This window comes from Diaphorina citri, unplaced genomic scaffold (assembly GCF_000475195.1).
Source record: "Diaphorina citri unplaced genomic scaffold, Diaci psyllid genome assembly version 1.1 scaffold945, whole genome shotgun sequence".
In the NCBI taxonomy this organism is placed as follows: Eukaryota; Metazoa; Arthropoda; class Insecta; order Hemiptera; family Psyllidae; genus Diaphorina; species Diaphorina citri.
The window spans coordinates 7,678-28,109 of NW_007378376.1; the positions used below are offsets into that span (position 1 = coordinate 7,678).

Sequence of the window (20,432 nt, forward strand, 5' to 3'; positions counted from 1 at the left end):
AAAAAAAATAAACCCGGAAAAAAAAAAAAAAAAAAAAACATACTCGATATTGAGAGGAGCACGTTTATATGTTAATAAATATAAAAAAATATTAACGTAAAAACTTTAGGAAAAAAAAAAAAAAAAAAAAAAAAAAAAAAAAAATCACATGATAACATTACTTTCCTTCCCATAAGGAAGTATAGGATAAGGAAATTTCATGAGAAGAATGAATTGCCATAGATCTGAGCTGTTTCCTCCTTGGTCAACACAAACTTGCGCTATTTCACAAAAGTTTTAGACAAGGAGGATTCAGCTCAAGGTTTATTGAGCTTGTGAAAGAATTGTTACTTAGGAGAAATAAAAAATAAAATAAATAATACATAGGTAATAATAAAGGAAAGTAAAAACTTACAGACAGGAGTTGTTTGAGTAGTGGGGCAAGGTTATCCAGCTGTCCTCGCTTCTTGTTGATATTAGCCGCCACACTCTCATTCTCTCGCTCCACCAGACTACACTCATCCGCTAGCTCCTTGCGTTGTTTCAACTCCCATTCCAGCCGAGCCAGCTTCAACTGATGTGGATCTTCCTTAGTCACCTCCTGTTAATACATATGAGACAATTATTACTATTTGTTTCCATTTTGTTTTTTTATTTTTATCATCCTTTGTTTATCATTTCTATGCTTAATCCAAAATTTAAAGTAAAATGGAGTTTAAACTTGCTTTGTGACCCCCGGCCTAAGGGAAATTATTAAACAATGTACTTACTGGACGTGATATAGATTCAGGAGCATCCTTGAAAAATGTTTCTTCGTCCACCAGGGGGATCTTCCTTAGTCACCTCCTGTTAATACATATGAGACAATTATTACTATTTGTTTCCATTTTGTTTTTGATTTTTATCATCCTTTGTTTATCATTTCTATGCTTAATCCAAAATTTAAAGTAAAACGGAGTTTAAACTTGCTTTGTGATCCCTGGCCTAAGGGAAATTATTAAACAATGTACTTACTGGACGTGATATAGATTCAGGAGCATCCTTGAAAAATGTTTCTTCGTCCACCAGGTCTATGTCCTCATCCTTGGATCTGAAAACAAATGATTACCAATATCAAATTCAAGCTCGATGGTTATGTGGATATCACACTTGGAGATTCACAGAGCCAAAACTACTCTGAGTTTGAAATATTGGTTGCATTTAGCAAAATGAGAATTGATTGCAAAGGAAGCTCTTAGTAATACTGTGTTATCCAAAGATATTGTGAATAGGCTCTCAGCTTCACCACATTCAAGCTCCATGGTTATATCACACTTGGAGATTCACAGAGCCAAAACTACTCTGAGTTTGAAATATTGGTTGCACTTAGCAAAATGAGAATTGATTGCAAAGGAAGCTCTTAGTAATACTGTGTTATCCAAAGATATTGTGAATAGGCTCTCAGCTTCACCACAAAAAATTAATGATTCCTTTAGATTTGGATAGATTCATTATTGAAATAATTAACAACTAATGTAGATAGAAGTGTAGATCATTTCAACTTACTTGAACTGAAGACACTTGACCACCTCTTTTTTCAAATGGAAGATCTCATATTTTAGATTCTGCAGCTGCAAATTGAAACTGTCCACTTTGGACTTCTTTGCTTGCAAGGTTTCCCGTGCATTTTTGAGCCGATATTTTTCCAGCCGATTCAATTTCTTGAGCAGGACAAAACTGAGAGATACTTCTCGCTTGATGCTGTTCAATTTTGCAGGTGTCTGGAAAATCATCGAAAAATATACCTAAGAATGGGAAGTCAAATCTACCAAGTAGGTTGATTAATTCCATTGGAAACATTCTTACTTTTCTAGTTCAATGAATTTAAAAGGCCACATTCTGAGATATTGGAAATTAGATTAGGTAAGAAAAAAATATCAAATTATGTACCTATTTGATTCAATAGGATTAAACTTAATATCAAAATACTGGGCATTAAGCAACCAAGTAGGAACTGTACTATCTTTTATTACCTCATTGCCATCTGATTTCAGCTGAAGAATGTGAGATCGTAGATTTGCACACAACTCTGTGTACACATTCATCAAAGCATATGTCAGACAGTTTCTCATTTCCCCGGATCTGGACTTCTATATTTGTGAGTTATTTGGATATACAATTTTTTAACGGACTTGAAATTACCTGGAAAAGTTACATCTAGTCTCTCAACTTGGTCTTTTATCCTTTTCTGTTGACTGAGCACTGCGTAAGTACGCATTTTTTGTGCAAATATCTGTTGAAAGACCAGGTTCGAAAATGAACTTGGGAGACATATTGTATTAGCGTATGTAGAGAACAAATATTGATAAATGTGTAAGAAAATCCTGATGGATACTTTTTTGTGCCCAAAAGCAAAGAGGGAAAGAGGATAGGAGAAAACTAGTCGTTCCGTGAACGAACATCCGTTTGGGATAAAATCCGCCACGGGCGGGAATCGAACCCGCGGCCTAGCACTTACAAGGCAGACATGCTGACTAGGCTGGCGGCAAGGAATATTAACATCGATGTCAACCATATCCACTATATTTCAGATCTGACCCCACCCAAGACCATTCTCCAGGACTCGTCCACACTGCTCGACCTACGTTGTGTTCCTACCAGTAACTTCTATCTGGGTGTGAGAGAAGATAGTTTACAGCAGTCTGGATGTGGCGTCAGCTCTCAGGATAGGAATTTGACTGAAGATAAGATACCAGAGGAGGTGAAAGAAGGTACGAAAGGCTTAAGGCTGGGGTTCACAAAATGAGTTTAAACTCGAATTAAGCTTAACTCTCTGCCAGCCTAGTCAGCTGAGTAGGTAGTGCGTCTGCCTTGTAAGCGCTAGGCCGCGGGTTCGATTCCCGCCCGGGGCGGATTTTATCCTGATGGGATAATGTTGTTTTGCAGGTGTCTGGAAAATCATCGAAAAATAATGAAAAATATAGCTACCTAAGAATGGGAAGTCAAATCTACCAAGTAAGTTGATTAATTCCATTGGAAACATTCTTAAGCAGCGAGCAGACTGATCATACACTTCCAACACTTCAGACATTTCCGACAAATTTTGTATTTTGCTTCCTATGTTAAGTAATGGTAGTATGTCAGAAGTGTTGGAAATGTCTGATACGGATAGGTGTGCGGACTACCATTACCTACTTAACATAGGAAGCAAAATACAAAATTTTCGGAAATGTCTGAAGTGTTGGAAGTGTATGATCAGTCTGCGTGCTGCTTAACTTTTCTAGTTCAATGAATTTAAAAAGCCACATTCTGCGATATTGGAAATTAGATTAGGTAAGAAAAAAATTATCAAATTATGTACCTACTTGATTCAATAGGATTAAACTTAATATCAAAATACTGGGCATTAAGCAACCAAGTAGGAACTATACTATCTTTTATTACCTCATTGCCATCTGATTTCAGCTGAAGAATGTGAGATCGTAGATTTGCACACAACTCTGTGTACACATTCATGTCATCTTCTCCGTTTCTTAGTACGGCCTCGGCTTCCTCATGATCAACAGTTTGCTGCAGAAGAAATTAAAAATGCAATTAATTTTTTAAAATAGAGAAGAATGTCAATCTGACAAGGTTGAACAAAATACAAAATTTATACTCATAATTTCATAGCAGCAAAAAGGAATTAAGAGTTGGAGTTATTTACTTTTTTGCTTGTGACTTTGGTCTTTTTTTTTTAATCATAAATGGTTTACTTGATTTTGATGAAACTTTATATCCTAAAGAAACAGTGCAAGGAAGGCATGCTTTATCTCTGAGTTAGTTCTACAGTTTACTGATTGACTAGGTAATGATGACATTGTTGTAGCGGCTTCAGCCAAATAGTGATGGCATAAAGAAAAGAAGGCTTACCTTATAGATGGAATCTGATGTTAGATTGGGCTCGGCTTTTTTCTTCTCAGTGTAATTGTTCACTTCTTTCCTCTTCAGCTTATTCGTACTTTCTGAGCTGTCTTTAGACATGATGAGATTGGTTTCTCTTGGCCTGTAGGGTGTTAGAAACTGCTTATTGAACCTTCGTCCGGAATCCGGAAGATAGCCACGATCAACGTTACTTGACTTCTGTGTATTGTGAGGAACTGCTAGGAGATAAAACGCCGATAAAAAAACCCTAAAAGTAGGTATCCAAATTTTTGGTTTTCAAGGAAAAAAAATGCGAATAATTTCTGTTATTCAGATTCCAGAAACACCGGATCCGGATGTGTGGGAAGCTTGCCATACGCAAAAGTCAAAAAAGCTGTGCAGTGTTGCCGAGTGAGAATTTAAACATGTGGCAACACTGCTCATGTAAGAGATTGCTAAGCTCCCAAACATCGTACTGCCGCGAAATTTTCAAATTTTTGTCTATCATGGATAAAATTAAAAAGAGTGTTTTTTAGTGGATAGAAGTTAGAAATGTAGAAAGAAATAAAAGAAAATAGATTATTTGAAGCAGTAGATTTAGTAATAGTGGAGCTATAGTTAGGACGACATCAGCTTAACTCTCGGTTTTAGCGATCTGATTGGTTTTTAAAAATTCAAATCATTTAGCCAATCAGATTGACCGCGATTAAAACACATGTTAAAGCTTCTAATTCGAAAATAAAAACTTGAATGGAGTTTAAACTCACTTTGTAGATCCGGCCCTCAAGAGAGGGAACTGTAATGACGGAGGTCTTATGGTCCCCAAAGCCAATAGAGGAGGAAGACAAGATAGGAGAAAGCCAGCCGTTCCGAGAACGAACCATATTTGTTTACCCACCAAGCTAACTAGGCTGGCTCATTCATACTTTAATATTTATTCATACTTTAGTTTTTTTACGTCTGGCTGGCGGACGTTAAACATAGTGTAGACCAGCTTAGTCTGGCTGGGGGCTGGGGGGACTTCAAACAGGGAGTATACCAGCCTGAATTTCCCTTGCTAAAGAAATAGCGAAGGTTGAGTGCGAAGGGCATCCACTCGTAAAATGTGTAGCCAAAACCAAATAGCCCACAGCAATCACCCTAGTTAGGGCTGATTGAGAGGCTGATGAAAAACGCCGACCCTGTCTGTACGTGGGAAAAGCTGAAGAAAAAGAAGTTTTTTTTTATATTTTTTATTTTATTGTTTTACTTTCTATTACTAAAGTAATTAGTAAGTATTCTATTACTAAAGTAATTAGAAAGTATTGTTTTCTATTGTAGATACCATGACTGTATCCAGTGAGGAGTGTGCTATTTCACCATCAGTGTCGGAGACACGGACAGTACAGGTGCCGAGTATATTGAAATCAGAAGTAGTGGCGGAACACATGGTACCGAGATCAGTGGCTGATGCCAAGGCTGCAGGATTCAGGTTTGGATAATTTCTTTATTGTTCCATATACATAAATTGCTTAGAACATTGAAACATATATTTAGACACAACATATTCGTTCTTGAAACGACTGACTATCTCCTATACCTATCATGTCTTCATTCTCTCTTCGGTTTGGGGACGATAAGACCTTGGCAGTTATAGTTCCCTCTATCAAACCCCTTCTAAAAAAAAGTTAATTTGATACACTCGTACGTGACCTTTTTTTTCAGCGGAGTAAACTCACACGTTTTTAAAATAGAGCCAAAATTTTGGTGGTGAGGTTACTACTCGTCCATTTCTCTCTTCAATTTCCAGGAGGGCGCGGAACCCCGCTCTCAACTTCATGGACGATGAGGGGGAAGTGTTCCCGTCACCCTCGAGTTCAAAGTCACCCAACCTGAGCCCACCCGTGTCCAAGACACCCCGACCCCGCACTAGTCAGGACAAAATACCCAAGTGGTTCAAACCCGGGGGGAAATGACGTCACTCTATTGTTTCTTCCTGCTTTCACTATTCAATTGTCTTATGTATACTGGAATTTTCATCTCGGAATTCTCAATGATGGAGCTGCTGTCTACTATACAGGTTTGTAAAAATATCCAAGTATAAATAATATTAAAAAGTTAGAACTTTTAAGGGTAGACACAACACTTGGTAAAACAAATTAAAATCAATAGGGGAAAGGAAAAACATATTTCTGTTTTCCTTTCCCCTATTGACAAGTATAAATGCTTTTTCTTGAGGCCCGTCCCACATTGAAAGTACAGACGCACGAAAAAAAAAAAAAAAAAAAAAAAAAAAAAAAAATTTGGACTTAAAGAAAAATCCCCCAAAAAAATTCCACTTTTCACACCCACCCAAAAAAAAAAAGATATTGGACTTTAAGAGAAAAATAAATTTCCGTTGTGGTTTTATTAATTGAAGGCACAAAATGTTATACAATAAATAAACACTCAGATTCGTTTGTTGATATGATATGTGATTAGAACAAAAGATATGAATTTATGAAAATTCATGCCGCCCTCGTATGCTAATAGTAAAATTTCTTCATATGACTTTGAATAAATAATATTCAAGAGTAAATATCGAAGATCATAGGCACTCCTTGATTTTTATCTGCCTATTTTTTTTTTTTTTTTTTTTTTTTTTTTTTTTTTAAATTAATTAAAAAAAACGGGGGTGCCTCCCTTCGGGCTTTCCCCCTTTTGGTCGTCGCGACAAATTTCAAGATCAGGGCTCATTTGTGTGAGAAAATGTGAAAAAAATCCCCCAAAAACCAGTTTTTTTGGTTTTTTGGCTTTATGGTTCTCTGGACAAAATTTGCACCACCATTTTCGTGTTCCTGGTAAAAAGACCTTTAATTTGATATATAGGTCGACTAGGTTTGGATAAGTCCTTCTATGGGGACAGAGTGACAGACAGACAGACAACACCGAAGCGAATACAATAGTCCGTCCACTATACCTTTTTATTACTATTGTAATAATAAAGGAAGGACGGACTAATAAATATGTCAGAGATCTATTGGATAGCAACTGCAAGTGATGTACTTTAGGGACCAAAAATCCCCCACTCTTTTTAAAAGAGTCTTTTACTTCCTATATTTTATACATACATATTTCAAAATTGTGAAGAAGCTCTCAGCTTCACCACAAAGAAATCATGATTTTAAACATATTTCAAGAACAGCATTGACAAAGCATTTATGATTTTCTGTTGTGATTTTGATTCATCTGCTTGGTACTTGATAGTTAAGTAGTGTTGATTTGACAGCTTGATTTATTTATAGTCATGTGTTGACAGCTTCATTTGTTGGCGGAATTATTTCAAATATCTGAAATCAAAAAGAGAGGTTTTGCTCTATTTAGCCAGCCTAGTTAGCTTAGTTGGTAGTGCGTCTGCCTTGTAAGCGCTGGGCCGTGGGTTCGATTCCCGCCCGGGGCGGATTTTATCCTGATGAGATAATGTTCGTTCTCGGAACGGCTGGCTTTCTCCTATCCTGTCTTCCTTCTCTCTTCGATTTCTGGACGATAAGACCATAGCAGTTACAGTTCCCTCTGTCAAACCTCTTAAAAAATAATAAAAAAAAAGCTCTATTTATAAATACTTCCTTTATGTGTTTAACATATTTGCCTAATTTCATCAAAAATCGTACTATTTGTACGAGATAAAAACCGAAGGATTTTTTTTCTACCTTCATACCTAGTTCTCACTTAGGTTAGTTAAAATACCTACCGACTTATACCTTTTACGACTATGTAGAAGTAATAGACACGAAAAAAAATGTAATAGGTTGGGTTGGGGTAATTTTGAGACAAATCCTAACCTCCTCTATATTAAGGAGCGCGTTAGCGCTCCGCTCCGCGAAGTCAACAAAGTTTGACCGCGCTACTAGAGAAATTATACGCGACAGGGAAACTAGCCGATTTCAGGTAGTTGTAGAGGGAAAACTACAAATGACGGAAGAAAACGGATTAGATACTTACTTAGCAGCCCAGTCGGTACGTCCTGCAGTACTCTTGGTAGGTACTCGTCGCATAGCAGCTATATTGATTAGATACCGCGGAGCCTTCACAATTGTAAAAGGGGGCCGCGTGGAAAAAAAAGTTTGGGAACCGCTGGAATAGAATTTACCTTGTTTATCCTACCCGAATAGGACTGAAAAATACCTTTACCCCAGCAGTCTAAACAAGGTTTCATATATTTGATGGGATAATAATGCATAAAAGAATAAATGTAAAAGCATATTACAAATAAAATTATTAGCAACTCCTTCGACCTGACCAATTCAACAATCTTTCCCAGGGGATCTGAAAGAATATCGACGCCCCTATCGCAGCGCTCCATAGTTATCTGGCAGCGTTCATCAAACTCACCCTGTCCGGCGTTCCGAGAACGGCGCATATCTTGAAGATCTGGTCAATCTCACTGTTCCCCGGGAACAAGGGTCGAAATGTGTACAGTTCGGCCATGATACATCCTACTGCCCACAGGTCGATGGGCGCGGAATATGCGGTAGAATGTAGGAGGACTTCAGGCGCTCTGTACCAGCGAGTAGACACGTAGTCTGTATAGGGGGGACGTGATCTATAGAATAGAATAGGAGGTTGTAATGAGGTGGTGAACAGTTGCGGTAAATTGCCACTCGTACTATCCTGACGAAGTCCGAACGGTTTCTTGTCCCTGAGGAACACATAGAATATGTAATCATTAGACGCTTTTGTACCTACGTTGAAATAAATAATAAAACAAACAAAAAACTAGACACCCAAAGGGCTGGTCTGGCCTGAATGAGATGAAAAGCTAAGGTCTTACCGTCCCGAAAGCGTAGAGAGAAGGAAGACAGGATAGGATAAAGTTCGCCCCGGGCGGGAATCGAACCCGCGACCTAGCGCTTACAACGCAGGCGTGCTACACTCCAAATCGGACAAACCGTTCGAGAGTTTGTGAAATTTGTGAAACAAAAAGAAAAAATTTCACCCGATTACATTACTTTCCTTCGTATATTACAAGGAAAGTAAAACTTAATCAGCCAGCCTAGTTAGATTGGTTGGTAGTGCGTCTATCTTGTAAGCACAAGCGGGTTCGATTCCCGCCCGGAGCGGATTCAATCCTAAACGGATAATGTTCGTTCCTGGAACGGCTGGCCTTCTCCTATCTTGTCTTTCTTCTCTCTTCGATTTCGGGACGATAAGACCATAGCAGTTATAGTTCCCTCTATCAAACCTCTTCTAAAAATGAAAAAAAACTTCTACTCACTTTGTTCGAAAATGAATTTATCAGTGTCGATGCTACCAGGTAGTGTCCCCGTGTCTTATAATATTCTATCTACTCACATGGTATTCAAGTTAATAGACTGGCCTGCTACATAGCGTGACATATTCAAGTAGTGCTGCTGGGTACTTAGTTTCTTATCAGTGTCGATGCTACCAGGTAGTGTCCCCGTGTCTTATAATATTCTATCTACTCACATGGTATTCAAGTTAGTAGACTGGCCTGCTACATAGCGTGACATATTCAAGTAGTGCTGCTTGGTACTTAGTTTCTTGTCAGTGTCGATGCTACGAGGTAGTGTCCCCGTGTCTTATAATATTCTATCTACTCACATGGTATTCAAGTTAGTAGACTGGCCCGCTACATAGCGTGACATATTCAAGTAGTGCTGCTTGGTACTTAGTTTCTTATCAGTGTCGATGCTACCATGTAGTGTCCCCGTGTCTTATAATATTCTATCTACTCACATGGTATTCAAGTTAGTAGACTGGCCTGCTACATAGCGTGACATATTCAAGTAGTGCTGCTGGGTACTTAGTTTCTTATCAGTGTCGATGCTACCAGGTAGTGTCCCCGTGTCTTATAATATTCTATCTACTCACATGGTATTCAAGTTAGTAGACTGGCCTGCTACATAGCGTGACATATTCAAGTAGTGCTGCTGGGTACTTAGTTTCTTATCAGTGTCGATGCTACCAGGTAGTGTCCCCGTGTCTTATAATATTCTATCTACTCACATGGTATTCAAGTTAGTAGACTGGCCTGCTACATAGCGTGACATATTCAAGTAGTGCTGCTGGGTACTTAGTTTCTTATCAGTGTCGATGCTACCAGGTAGTGTCCCCGTGTCTTATAATATTCTATCTACTCACATGGTATTCAAGTTAGTAGACTGGCCTGCTACATAGCGTGACATATTCAAGTAGTGCTGCTGGGTACTTAGTTTCTTATCAGTGTCGATGCTACCAGGTAGTGTCCCCGTGTCTTATAATATTCTATCTACTCACATGGTATTCAAGTTAGTAGACTGGCCTGCTACATAGCGTGACATATTCAAGTAGTGCTGCTGGGTACTTAGTTTCTTATCAGTGTCGATGCTACCAGGTAGTGTCCCCGTGTCTTATAATATTCTATCTACTCACATGGTATTCAAGTTAGTAGACTGGCCTGCTACATAGCGTGACATATTCAAGTAGTGCTGCTGGGTACTTAGTTTCTTATCAGTGTCGATGCTACCAGGTAGTGTCCCCGTGTCTTATAATATTCTATCTACTCACATGGTATTCAAGTTAGTAGACTGGCCTGCTACATAGCGTGACATATTCAAGTAGTGCTGCTGGGTACTTAGTTTCTTATCAGTGTCGATGCTACCAGGTAGTGTCCCCGTGTCTTATAATATTCTATCTACTCACATGGTATTCAAGTTAGTAGACTGGCCTGCTACATAGCGTGACATATTCAAGTAGTGCTGCTGGGTACTTAGTTTCTTATCAGTGTCGATGCTACCAGGTAGTGTCCCCGTGTCTTATAATATTCTATCTACTCACATGGTATTCAAGTTAGTAGACTGGCCTGCTACATAGCGTGACATATTCAAGTAGTGCTGCTGGGTACTTAGTTTCTTATCAGTGTCGATGCTACCAGGTAGTGTCCCCGTGTCTTATAATATTCTATCTACTCACATGGTATTCAAGTTAGTAGACTGGCCTGCTACATAGCGTGACATATTCAAGTAGTGCTGCTGGGTACTTAGTTTCTTATCAGTGTCGATGCTACCAGGTAGTGTCCCCGTGTCTTATAATATTCTATCTACTCACATGGTATTCAAGTTAGTAGACTGGCCTGCTACATAGCGTGACATATTCAAGTAGTGCTGCTGGGTACTTAGTTTCTTATCAGTGTCGATGCTACCAGGTAGTGTCCCCGTGTCTTATAATATTCTATCTACTCACATGGTATTCAAGTTAGTAGACTGGCCTGCTACATAGCGTGACATATTCAAGTAGTGCTGCTGGGTACTTAGTTTCTTATCAGTGTCGATGCTACCAGGTAGTGTCCCCGTGTCTTATAATATTCTATCTACTCACATGGTATTCAAGTTAGTAGACTGGCCTGCTACATAGCGTGACATATTCAAGTAGTGCTGCTGGGTACTTAGTTTCTTATCAGTGTCGATGCTACCAGGTAGTGTCCCCGTGTCTTATAATATTCTATCTACTCACATGGTATTCAAGTTAGTAGACTGGCCTGCTACATAGCGTGACATATTCAAGTAGTGCTGCTGGGTACTTAGTTTCTTATCAGTGTCGATGCTACCAGGTAGTGTCCCCGTGTCTTATAATATTCTATCTACTCACATGGTATTCAAGTTAGTAGACTGGCCTGCTACATAGCGTGACATATTCAAGTAGTGCTGCTGGGTACTTAGTTTCTTATCAGTGTCGATGCTACCAGGTAGTGTCCCCGTGTCTTATAATATTCTATCTACTCACATGGTATTCAAGTTAGTAGACTGGCCTGCTACATAGCGCTAGAGATCATCACCCCGATGTTTAGCTGATAAAGGAGATATTTTCTCCATTTTGTCATCAGCTTTCGGCTATAGCTAAAGCCGCTACAAGAGCAACAACAATTACCTCAGTGACTGCTGGGCAGTAGGTCGCTTGCTAGGGTTATAAGCTAGCATAGATTCCATCAGCTGATTAGATACTTACTTAGCAGCCCAGTCGGTACGTCCTGCAGTACTTTTGGTTGGTACTCGTCGCATAGCAGCTATATTGATTAGATACTTAGCAGCCCAGTCGGTACGTCCTGCAGTACTTTTGGTTGGTACTCGTCGCATAGCAGCTATATTGATTAGATCTAAGCCGCTACAATAGCAACAACAATTACCTCAGTGACTGCTGGGCAGTAGGTCGCTTGCTAGGGTTATAAGCTATGCATAGCATCGGATGATTTACCTAACCCTAATGACAATTACCTCAGTGACTGCTGGGCAGTAGGTCGCTTGCTAGGGTTATAAGCTAGCATAGATTCCATCAGATGGATAGCATCGGGAGAAGCATGAGGGATGATAGAAGTGAAAGGGACGCGACGAAACTGAGGGAACTTGAAGTTCATGTTGCTCGCCAGCGTGTAGCCTTCGGGCCAATCTCTCTGCAATAAAACAACATGAAAATTATTGCCATTTCAAGAATAGAATATTGGCCAGCCTACTTAGCTTAGTTGGTAGTGCGTCTGCCTCGTAAGCGCTAGGCCGCGGGTTCGATTCCCGCCCGGGGCGGATTTTATCCTCCCAGCCAGACTAGGCTGGTCTGCTCCCTGTTGAACGTCAATCAGCCAGAGACACATTATGGATTTATAAACCCAAAAATTGTTATCGCTATAGAGTAGCCCTTACCTCTTGATAGCCACCTTTTCCCCGGTATCTACCCGTTGTCCCAACACCACAGAGCCATAGGTACCATCTCCCAGCTGATTCAGAGTAATGTAGCGGTTCATAGTGGTTGGCTCATAGTCCACGGTTCACAGGTTCATGTCCGTCCGGTGGCGGTATCATCGGAGTAGAATAGGGGGGACGTGATCTATAGAATAGAATAGAAACTGTTGAGAGCGCGATCTAGTGAGGAAATAAAGAGTTAATCACAGGTGTATAGGGGCAGAGTATGCAGTAGAATGTAGGAGGACTTCAGGCGCTCTGTACCAGCGAGTAGACACGTAGTCTGTATAGGGGGGACGTGATCTATAGAATAGAATAGAAACTGTTGAGAGCGCGATCTAGTGAGGAAATAAAGAGTTAATCACAGGTGTATAGGGGCAGAGTATGCAGTAGAATGTAGGAGGACTTCAGGCGCTCTGTACCAGCGAGTAGACACGTAGTCTGTATAGGGGGGACGTGATCTATAGAATAGAATAGAAACTGTTGAGAGCGCGATCTAGTGAGGAAATAAAGAGTTAATCACAGGTGTATAGGGGCAGAGTATGCAGTAGAATGTAGGAGGACTTCAGGCGCTCTGTACCAGCGAGTAGACACGTAGTCTGTATAGGGGGGACGTGATCTATAGAATAGAATAGAAACTGTTGAGAGCGCGATCTAGTGAGGAAATAAAGAGTTAATCACAGGTGTATAGGGGCAGAGTATGCAGTAGAATGTAGGAGGACTTCAGGCGCTCTGTACCAGCGAGTAGACACGTAGTCTGTATAGGGGGGACGTGATCTATAGAATAGAATAGAAACTGTTGAGAGCGCGATCTAGTGAGGAAATAAAGAGTTAATCACAGGTGTATAGGGGCAGAGTATGCAGTAGAATGTAGGAGGACTTCAGGCGCTCTGTACCAGCGAGTAGACACGTAGTCTGTATAGGGGGGACGTGATCTATAGAATAGAATAGAAACTGTTGAGAGCGCGATCTAGTGAGGAAATAAAGAGTTAATCACAGGTGTATAGGGGCAGAGTATGCAGTAGAATGTAGGAGGACTTCAGGCGCTCTGTACCAGCGAGTAGACACGTAGTCTGTATAGGGGGGACGTGATCTATAGAATAGAATAGAAACTGTTGAGAGCGCGATCTAGTGAGGAAATAAAGAGTTAATCACAGGTGTATAGGGGCAGAGTATGCAGTAGAATGTAGGAGGACTTCAGGCGCTCTGTACCAGCGAGTAGACACGTAGTCTGTATAGGGGGGACGTGATCTATAGAATAGAATAGAAACTGTTGAGAGCGCGATCTAGTGAGGAAATAAAGAGTTAATCACAGGTGTATAGGGGCAGAGTATGCAGTAGAATGTAGGAGGACTTCAGGCGCTCTGTACCAGCGAGTAGACACGTAGTCTGTATAGGGGGGACGTGATCTATAGAATAGAATAGAAACTGTTGAGAGCGCGATCTAGTGAGGAAATACAGAGTTAATCACAGGTGTATAGGGGCAGAGTATGCGGTAGAATGTAGGAGAACTTCAGGCGCTCTGTACCAGCGAGTAGACACGTAGTCTGTATAGGGACGTGATCTATAGAATAAAATAGAATGGATTAGCAGAAAATATAATAGAAACTGTCAGTCTGATGTTCGTTCTCGAAACGACTGACTTCCTCCTATCTAGCGACTAAAACAGGGAGAAGAAGAGCTAACCCTAACCAGCCTAGCTAGCTGATGGTTTCAAAGGGTTCTCTCTGCTTGAAAAGAACAAGCACAAGTCCTCACAATGGTTGACTGCGGTTCAGGACGAGCCAACATGGCTAGGGACCATCACCCTGGTGTATGGATGATAAAGGAGATATTTTCTCTATTTTGTCTTTACCTTTCGGCTACAGCTAAAGACGCTACAACAACAACAACAAACCATTACCTGATTTCTCTGGCCAGTCCAAAGTCCGCTATCTTAACTAGTTCGGTTCCCATACATAGGAGATTCTCTGGTTTCATATCCCGATGGAAAAACCCATGGCGATGCATAAACGCCAAACCTTGCAACACTTGATACATCATGTTCCGGATGATGGACTCGGGGAGGAATTTATCCCTGGGGAAAAACATAAAAACTAGAGAGCTAGGGACTTCAAAACATGATAATAATAACAATAATAAGAGAGCAACCTCCGTGGTCGAGTGGGTATCACACGAGGCTTGCACGCTGGAGGTCCCGGGTTCGATTTCCGGTGGGGTCGAAGTTTTTTCGGCCTTGTGCTTGGAGTGAGGACAATTTAGTAGCTACTTTAATGGAGTAGCGACCAGTGGCGGCATTACCAGTGTAAAAAGATTATTGTAATATGGAAATTGATTGCAAAGAATTCACTTAGGTATGTTGTGATACCCACGAAAAGTTTTGAAGCTCTGCTTTACCACAAAGAATTTGAGAGGATGACTCTAATTTTAACAAAACTTTATGAATGACTTCTCGATTGTTCTATTCCTATGTTTCAGAGATTCTACAAGAAATTCTTCACTGTCACTCACAATCCTACTATTTTGAAGTGCAAGAAATAATGATCTGATGTTTAGTGGAAAAGATCGAACTGTGAGACACCTAGTTTTGGAGTGGTGATGTGAATTCATAATTTTGAAATGAAGAGAAGTCCCATTTTCATCGGTATTCGTGGTAAAGAAGCTCTTTTTGTGATATATCTATTCATACTACAAGTAAATAATCTTAATGATTTTAATATAATCAAATCAAAAACCTTTGTTAAGTAATCTTTTTGTGGCCTTTTATTCTTTTCTCGGCTGAATATTATAACCTGCCTCGGTGGTGTAGTTAGTGGTCAAGACGCTCGCCTGGTAAACAGGAGGGCGTGGGTTCAATCCCAGCCAAGGTATGGACTTTTATTCCTCAAAATAATTTCAGAATTTGACCACAATAATAGTAGTAGCCTACTGCTGGAATAAAGGGACTTTGCAGTCCTATGTAAGCAGTATAAATAAGCACTATTATTATTTTTATACAAACTTACCTGTCTCTTATTAATTGGTATAGGTTTTCTTTCATGTATTCAAACACGAAGTACAGGGTGTCATTTTCCCGAATTACTTCCTTCAGTTTGACCAGATTGGCATGCGACAGTTTCTTGAGGGACTGAAATAAGACAATATTTGGGTTAAACACACTACCTTACGGTAGAAACACACTACCATCTCGTCACGTGAGCTGACGTGACGTGATAGTATATGGTTGTCCTGATCGAGATTACCTTCAATATTATGGGAAAACTTTGCCAGACTAGTTAGCTTGGTTGGTGAGGAAATACAGAGTTAATCACAGGTGTATAGGGGCAGAGTATGCGGTAGAATGTAGGAGAACTTCAGGCGCTCTGTACCAGCGAGTAGACACGTAGTCTGTATAGGGACGTGATCTATAGAATAAAATAGAATGGATTAGCAGAAAATATAATAGAAACTGTCAGTCTGATGTTCGTTCTCGAAACGACTGACTTCCTCCTATCTAGCGACTAAAACAGGGAGAAGAAGAGCTAACCCTAACCAGCCTAGCTAGCTGATGGTTTCAAAGGGTTCTCTCTGCTTGAAAAGAACAAGCACAAGTCCTCACAATGGTTGACTGCGGTTCAGGACGAGCCAACATGCCCTGTAGGGAACCAGGTAGTGTCCCCGTCAGTGGCGGAGTTGGTAAGCCAGGCGGGGGTGTTTTCTTTGTTGATGTTGATCGGATAAGGAGGGGGGTTGTATTGGGTGGTTTTGTTGATTTGAGTGTTGTTGGTGTTATTTTGAGAGATATTGTTCTGAGAAAAGTTGTTGGGATTATTTTGAATGTTGTTGGGATTGTAGTGGGAGTTGTTGGGATTATTTTGTGTATTGTTGGCGTTTTGCGAGATGTTGTTGGGCATATTTTGAGAGCTGTTTGGATTATATTGAGTGTTGTTGTTGTTTTGAGAGGTATTGTTGGGCATATATTGGGAGATGTTATTATTTTGAGAGGTAGTGGGGTCATAGTTGTTGGGGTTGTTGTATTGGGAGATATTAGGGTTGTTGTTGTGGGGATTCTGATTGACATAGACGGCATTGTTGGTGGATACCATCGAGTTATTTGCTAGCATGGAGTTGGCTGGATTACTGTGGGAGAAAAAGACGACATCAAATTATTATTCTTTATTTAACTTTTTTGTTGTGGTAAAGCCGACAGCCGAGCCTTTTCATAACTTCTGTGTATATCACATCATTACTAAGTGCCTCCTTTGCAAACAATTTCCACATTTTAAGCATTTTATTACAATGGCAATGCCGCTACTGGTCGCTACTCGATTTAAATAGGGACCCAATTGTCCTCACGAGAGATACCTTCAAGCTTGAACCATATGTGTTGAACACTTTTGAAGTTTGATAGAGGGAAGTCTAACCCGAAAGCAAAGAGATAAGGAAGACAGGAAAGGAAAAAGCCAGAACGAACCTTATCTGTTCAGGATAAAGTCCTCCCCGGGGCGGGAATCGAACCCGTGACCTAGCGCTTACAAGGTAGACGCGCTACCCTTCAAGGGGTCGAAGTTTTTTCGGCTCTGTGCTTGTTTTTGGTGCACTCAGCCTTGTGAGGACAATTGAGTAGCTAGGTACTGAAATCGAGTAGCGACCAGTGGCGGCATTACTAGTGTAAAAAGATTATTGATATATGGAAATTGATTACAAAGAATTCACTTATGTTGTGATACCCACAAAAAGTTTTGAAGCTCTGCTTTACCACAAAGAATTTGAGAGGATGACTCTAATTTCAACAAAATTTTATGAATACATACTTTCTCGATTTTTATGAATGACTATTCCTATGTTTCAGAGATTCTACAAGAAATTCTACACTGTCACTCACAATCCTACTATTTTGAAGTGCAAGAAATAATGAGATGTTTGGTGGAAAAGATCGAACTGAGATGGACCCAGTTTGAAGTTTTAGTGATGTTCATAATTTTGAAATGAGAAGTCAAGTGTTGTTGGCGTTTTGCGAGATGTTGTTGGGCACATATTGAGAGCTGTTTGGATTATATTGAGTGTTGTTGTTGTTGTTTTGAGAGGTATTGTTTAGATTATATTGAGTGTTGCTGTTGTTTTGAGAGGTTTTGTTGGGCATATATTGGGAGATGTTGTTATTTTGAGAGGTAGTGGGGTCATAGTTGTTGGGGTTGTTATATTGGGAGATATTAGGGTTGTTGTTGAGGGGATTCTGATTGACATAGACGGCATTGTTGGTGGATACCATCGAGTTGTTTGCTAGCATGGAGTTGGCTGGATTACTGTGGGAGAAAAAGACGACATCAAATTATTATTAGGTATTTACCTATATACCTTTTTTTTGTGTGGTACAGCCGAGCCTTTTCATAACTTTTGTACCTACATATCACATCATTACTAAGTGCCTCCTCTGCAATCAATGTCCATATTTTAAATATTTTATTACAATGGCAATCACTATTTAATGAATTTATTTAATTTAGACGTCCTTTGTAAATACTATTTTACTTATGCCATGTTTACCAATGGATCCTCGTAAATATCCATTGCTAAACATAACATAGGTAAATAGTACATTGGCGTCAATGGCAATGCCGCTACTGGTCGCTACTCGATTAAAATAGCTACTCAATTGTCCTCACGAGGAATACCTTGAACCATATGTGTTGAACACCTCTGAAGTTTGACAGAGGGAACTGTAGGTAACTGTTAGGTTTTATCGCTCCGTAAGCAAAGAGAGAAGGAAGACAGGCTGGGAGAAAACCAGCCGATCCGAGAACGACCCATATCTATTTAGAATAAAGTTGGCCCCGGGGCGGGAATCGAACCCGCGACCTAGCGCTTACAAGACAGACGCGCTACCCTCCAAGCTAACTAGGCTGGTGTCTTCTTCGATTCGATTTGAAGTTTTTTTTTTTACCTGAGCAGAATATCATAATCGTGTGAATACAGAGTGACCGGTTGGGGTAGTACGTTGAGAGTGAGCGTGTTCTTGACGGTCGGGTAAATACTGCGCGCGCTAATGTGTTCGGAGGCCGCCTCTCGTTTCAGACTGGTCACACGCGTCGTGGGGCCCCCCACTTGAAAATACGCCTGCCTGCGAGTTGGGAAAGTAAAATAATAAGACTGATTGAGAATGGCTTTACATCCTCTTTTTAGGATAGGGATAGTAAATTGAAAAAAAAGGAAAAATTAGGATATTTTCTTAATTTATTTAAAGTGCCTAACCGAAAAAAAAAGTCTTCTATGAACTTTTAAACCCTAGTGATAATTATCTCACCAGCTGACAGTTTCAAAGGGTTCTCTCTGCTTGAAAAGAACAAGCACAAGTCCTCACGATGGTTGACTGTGGTTCAAGACGAGCCAATTGAACATGGCTAGAGACCATCACCCCGATGTATAGCTGATAAAGGAGATATTTTCTCTATTTTGTCATCAGCTTTATGGTGGGTCCAGACTTGCGCAATGCAACGTGCAATGCAATGAAATTCGTTAGTTTGGACGTATTTGAGAAAGTTGCAGCAAAGTTTTTTGAACATTGCAGCAAACGTTTGTGGGTATCCGAGAGGTTGGCGGTTTTCTGGCGAATGTCTTTGATGTGCGTTGCACTAGTTTGGATGTGTTTGCAAAGCATCGTGCAATGCAAATGATGTACCTACTATAGGCCATTACTAGGTAGTTGAGTATCGGTACAAAAATTCTCGGATACATGAAAAACGTTCGCATTCGTCAGATTTGATTTTACGTGCAACGGTGGGTCCAGGATTACTTCCTTCAGTTTGACCAGATTGGCATGCGACAGTTTCTTGAGGGACTGAAATAAGACAACATGTCGGTTAAAACTCTAGGTAGAAACACTCTACCATCTCCTCACGTGAGCTGACGTGACGTGATAGTATATGGTTGTCCTGATCGAGATTACCTACAATATTATGGGAAAACTTTGAACTAAGCCAGCCTAGTTAGCTTGGTTGGTAGTGCGTCTGCCTTGTAAGCGCTGGGCCGCGGGTTCGATTCCCGCCCGGGGCGGATTTTATCCTGACGGGATAATGTTCGTTCTCGGAATGGCTGGCTTTCTCCTATCCTGTCTTCCTTCTCTCTTCGATTTCGGGACGATAGGACTATAGCAGTTACAGTTCCCTCTGTCAAACCTCTTGAAAAAAAAAACTTTGAACTAAATTTTTCTGACTTCCCATGAGCTCACATGACGTGACGTGATGGTAGTGGTTGGTGACGCGTCTGCCTTGTAAACGCTAGGTCACGAAATTCCCGCCTAAGGCGGATTTTATCCTGAAGAGATAAGGTTCGTTCCGCGGAACGGCTGGCTTTTTTCTCTCTTCGCTTTCGGGATGATGAGACCTTCGCCAGATGGTCAGTTCCTTCTATCAAACGTCTTTAAAAAAAAAATCAAGAGGTTTGACAGAGGGGAACTGTAACTGCTAATATCTGATCGTCCCGCAATGGAAGACAGAAGCAATACGGGATAGGAGAAAGCCAGCCGTTCCGAGAACGAACCTTGTCTGTTCAGACTAAAGTTCGCTCCGGGAATCGAACCCGCTAGCGATGTAGTTGAAAGAACTTACTTTGACCTCTCTCAGATTCATAGCTTCTTCCCACGAGTAGTATTTCCGCTTCATTCTGAAAACAAAGATTAAAAAGTGAAAAACTGTTCTTTTTCTTCGCCTTTTCCCGTGTTCAGACGGGGTCGGCGTTTTTCGTCAGCCTCTCAATCAGCCCTAACTAGGGTGATTGCTTTAGGCTGACATTTGGTTTTGGCTACAAATTTTACGAGTGGGTGCCCTTCGCACTCAACCTTTGCTATTTCTTTAGCAAGGGAAATTCAGGCTGGTATACTCCCTGTTTAAAGTCCCCCAGCCAGAC

General features: G+C 40.5%; 2 protein-coding genes across 2 annotated transcripts; both read right to left on the bottom strand.

Annotated features, from left to right (window-relative positions):
• Nucleotides 1–197: 197 nt before the first annotated feature.
• On the bottom strand, nt 198–4,219 carry LOC103513247 (THO complex subunit 5 homolog B). The gene is made up of 6 exons (XM_017445734.2): nt 3,871–4,219; nt 3,403–3,528; nt 1,525–1,739; nt 994–1,069; nt 395–580; nt 198–260 (listed from the first exon to the last, which is right to left on the bottom strand). The coding sequence occupies exons 1-6, from the start codon at nt 3,979–3,981 to the stop codon at nt 198–200; spliced, it is 777 nt and encodes a 258-aa protein (XP_017301223.1). The 5' UTR covers nt 3,982–4,219.
• A 2,537-nt stretch (nt 4,220–6,756) lies between these two features.
• Nucleotides 6,757–20,299, bottom strand: LOC103513249 (serine/threonine-protein kinase MAK). Its single transcript, XM_026826501.1, is given in 10 exon segments — nt 6,757–7,169; nt 7,822–7,888; nt 8,439–8,518; nt 9,442–9,553; nt 11,855–11,979; nt 12,090–12,263; nt 13,745–13,957; nt 14,452–14,625; nt 15,554–15,675; nt 20,135–20,299. Coding segments are annotated over 10 exon segments (1,134 nt in total). The 5' UTR covers nt 20,189–20,299; the 3' UTR covers nt 6,757–7,156.
• Nucleotides 20,300–20,432: the final 133 nt, after the last annotated feature.